Genomic DNA, 2,718 nt, shown 5'->3' on the forward strand with positions numbered 1-2,718 from the left:
ATTGTCTAAGGATGATTTGTTTTATGGTGCTGCACTTTTGAAACACGATATATAAATTTGAACGCATCAGAAGTTAACCTCTGTGTATGTTGTTATGAAACAGTGTATTGAATAAAATTACGTTAAAGAGTGAAACTTCGCAATACAACATAACTGAAAAACTACCTTTATATGAATACAATCAACAACGAGTACATGTTTTCAAATGTGATACAATATATCTATTAATATTGTGAGCATTTAGTTCCAGCTTTTTTAGCTGAAGGACATTAAATTGATATATAGACTATGCTAAGCGTATATCACACGCTTGACAGTATTTTTAAACAAAAATAGTTTTAGAGCGATCAAGAGTTACCAAACAACACAATAATGCATTCAGCGGAGGAGATGTGAATAAACGTCATCTGGTACAAATTATCTTTAAACAACATACACGCATTCATTGATTTTAACAGTAAGATAAATCGCATAATCATCCAGCCGTAATACTTCCTCTGAATCCATCATATGTTCTGGATATAAGTATTATTTTTTGATATCATTACTCCTTCTATTTTTTTCTATTTTTATAGTTTGGTATCGTTAATGTAATGTATATATGCAAAGGTAGAATCGTGTCCTATTATATTAATATTAATAATTTTATTATAAAAACACACGACAAATTTCGCATGATATAAATTAGACACAAGCGACAACTTAATTTGCGATATCTTCTAGCCTGTTTTATTTCGAAACAACATTGTTCAGTAACAATATTGAATATCTAGTTGTTGTCTATTTCGATGCATTTGCATCGGCCCTCAATGCAATGTGGTTCCTTCTGGTGGTCTTGACAGTTTATAGTTCCTCTACAATCACCTGTGGCACCGCACTCTGTGGACATTAGAACAATTAGATAAGTGCAGGTATCTACAGAGCATGATTTGGTAGATTTTCGTTGTTTTGTTAAAGTCAACAACTATAACTCTTCACCAGTTTAGTAACTGCAATACATCCACACGCATATCATACAAATACAACGTTTTTCTTTAAGTTTAGTATAGGACACTATTTTTTCGGATGTTTTCATTTTCAGAAATTCGAAAGGATAACATATTTAAGAAATGTAATATGACCTCTAGGTGTCCCACATGAGCACCAGCCATGGCATATTCCGTTGTCGCATTCTTGCGGCCAGTCACATGTGATGTGATGGTCCAAATGAAGGCAAAGGGTTTCAGTACAGTCAGCCACAGTATGACAGTTTTCCGACCACACAAGGGCTTGAACGTGAAAAAAGTAATACGTTGATTAAGTTGTTTTAATACTCGCCACACAATCTTTAAAAACCATTTAAGCGTTCCTAACATAGACGAGTATTAAAGCACATATTATCGATACGTTACATGGGCGGGAAATCAGGTAAACATAAGAATCCTTTATTTAAAATAACTATCTAACTAACACATTACCGTGTATTTAGCAGTAAAGAAATACATACACATAATGACGATTGAGATTGAATCGTGTCTTTCTTTAATATTCAGTGTGTAAAGGCACTGGTTTTGCAAGTTAAAAGACATTATTAAAGTGGTGCATTATTTTATATGTTAAACTTTGTTTCATTTATTTAAAGCAGTGTATTTCCAGAAAATAAACTTTAACGATGTATACAGCTTAGTTTAAAATAAATATAAAACATAATTATCTTCAATCTAAATAATACACCTTGTTTATATTTTGTTTATCATATTCGTATTGGATACTTGAAATTGTACCAGAAAATACAACATAAAATCAAGACGCACGTACTTATTGGTAACAAAACAAATGGCTTCTGCCCGAATACTAGTCATGGTAATTTAACAGACGTTTAAGATATACTTTAAAATGAAAGCTTGCCAATGTTGTTTTCTATGAATCGTTACTTATAAGTTCATTTGTCGACAAATAAAACAAGATAAATCGTTGAAATTCCAACACATAAAGATTTGTGGAAACAAGTCCCAATATAAAGAATAGCACAACAAATACAGTTAATGTTTTAACAACAAACACTATTGTTTAAAACTGTTGTTTTCGAGCGTAACTATCTTAGCCTGATTTTGTTAATATTTTACCAGTTCACATGGTCGAATTTAAATATATTCAAATGTGTAAAAACGTACCAATACACCCCAAAAGAGCCAATGCCAAAATGCAGACCTTCATGTTTTAAAATGTCCGGACGAATATCGTGAACATGTTTAGTTGAGACTTTTATAGTTCAGCCCTCAGTCAAAATTCAGCCGCGGGGTCAAGGCACTATCTGTATTTACAAACCTCTACTTACGCCGATAGAGCATGCCTTATCGCGCTCATCTATCACGAATGGCCATGTTAGTCCTATTATTGTCTTGTATATGTGCTGTTCTATGTATATGTTGTCTTTAGTGGAAAGCATTAATACTTTGGACAATGTCATATTTGGTCCGCCAATAGCGAACATTGTCGATTTATATCACAGACATATCGTATTTTCTTTTACCTTTCGCATGGTAATAATTAATACTGTAGACCATCGTTATAATTATTCATATAAGTGTGAACTTTTACGACTGTATTCGTGAGGTATAGATAAAAAAGACAATCGCGTGTATTGTCGGTTATTATATCAGTTACGTGTTGTCCCAATACAAACTGATCAGTAAAACATCCAGACGCATTCAAGTTTGTTTTAAAAAATGAAGACAT

The 2,718-nt window shown here is 32.6% G+C and overlaps 1 protein-coding gene across 1 annotated transcript; it reads right to left on the reverse strand.

The window, feature by feature from the left end:
- Nucleotides 1-713: 713 nt before the first annotated feature.
- On the reverse strand, nt 714-2,320 carry LOC127836220 (serine protease inhibitor Cvsi-2-like). The gene is made up of 3 exons (XM_052362700.1): nt 2,154-2,320; nt 1,122-1,268; nt 714-879 (listed from the first exon to the last, which is right to left on the reverse strand). Exons 1-3 carry the CDS (start codon nt 2,194-2,196, stop codon nt 770-772), a joined length of 300 nt encoding a protein of 99 aa, XP_052218660.1. The 5' UTR covers nt 2,197-2,320; the 3' UTR covers nt 714-769.
- Nucleotides 2,321-2,718: the final 398 nt, after the last annotated feature.

This window comes from Dreissena polymorpha, chromosome 6 (assembly GCF_020536995.1).
Source record: "Dreissena polymorpha isolate Duluth1 chromosome 6, UMN_Dpol_1.0, whole genome shotgun sequence".
NCBI classification, from domain to species: Eukaryota; Metazoa; Mollusca; class Bivalvia; order Myida; family Dreissenidae; genus Dreissena; species Dreissena polymorpha.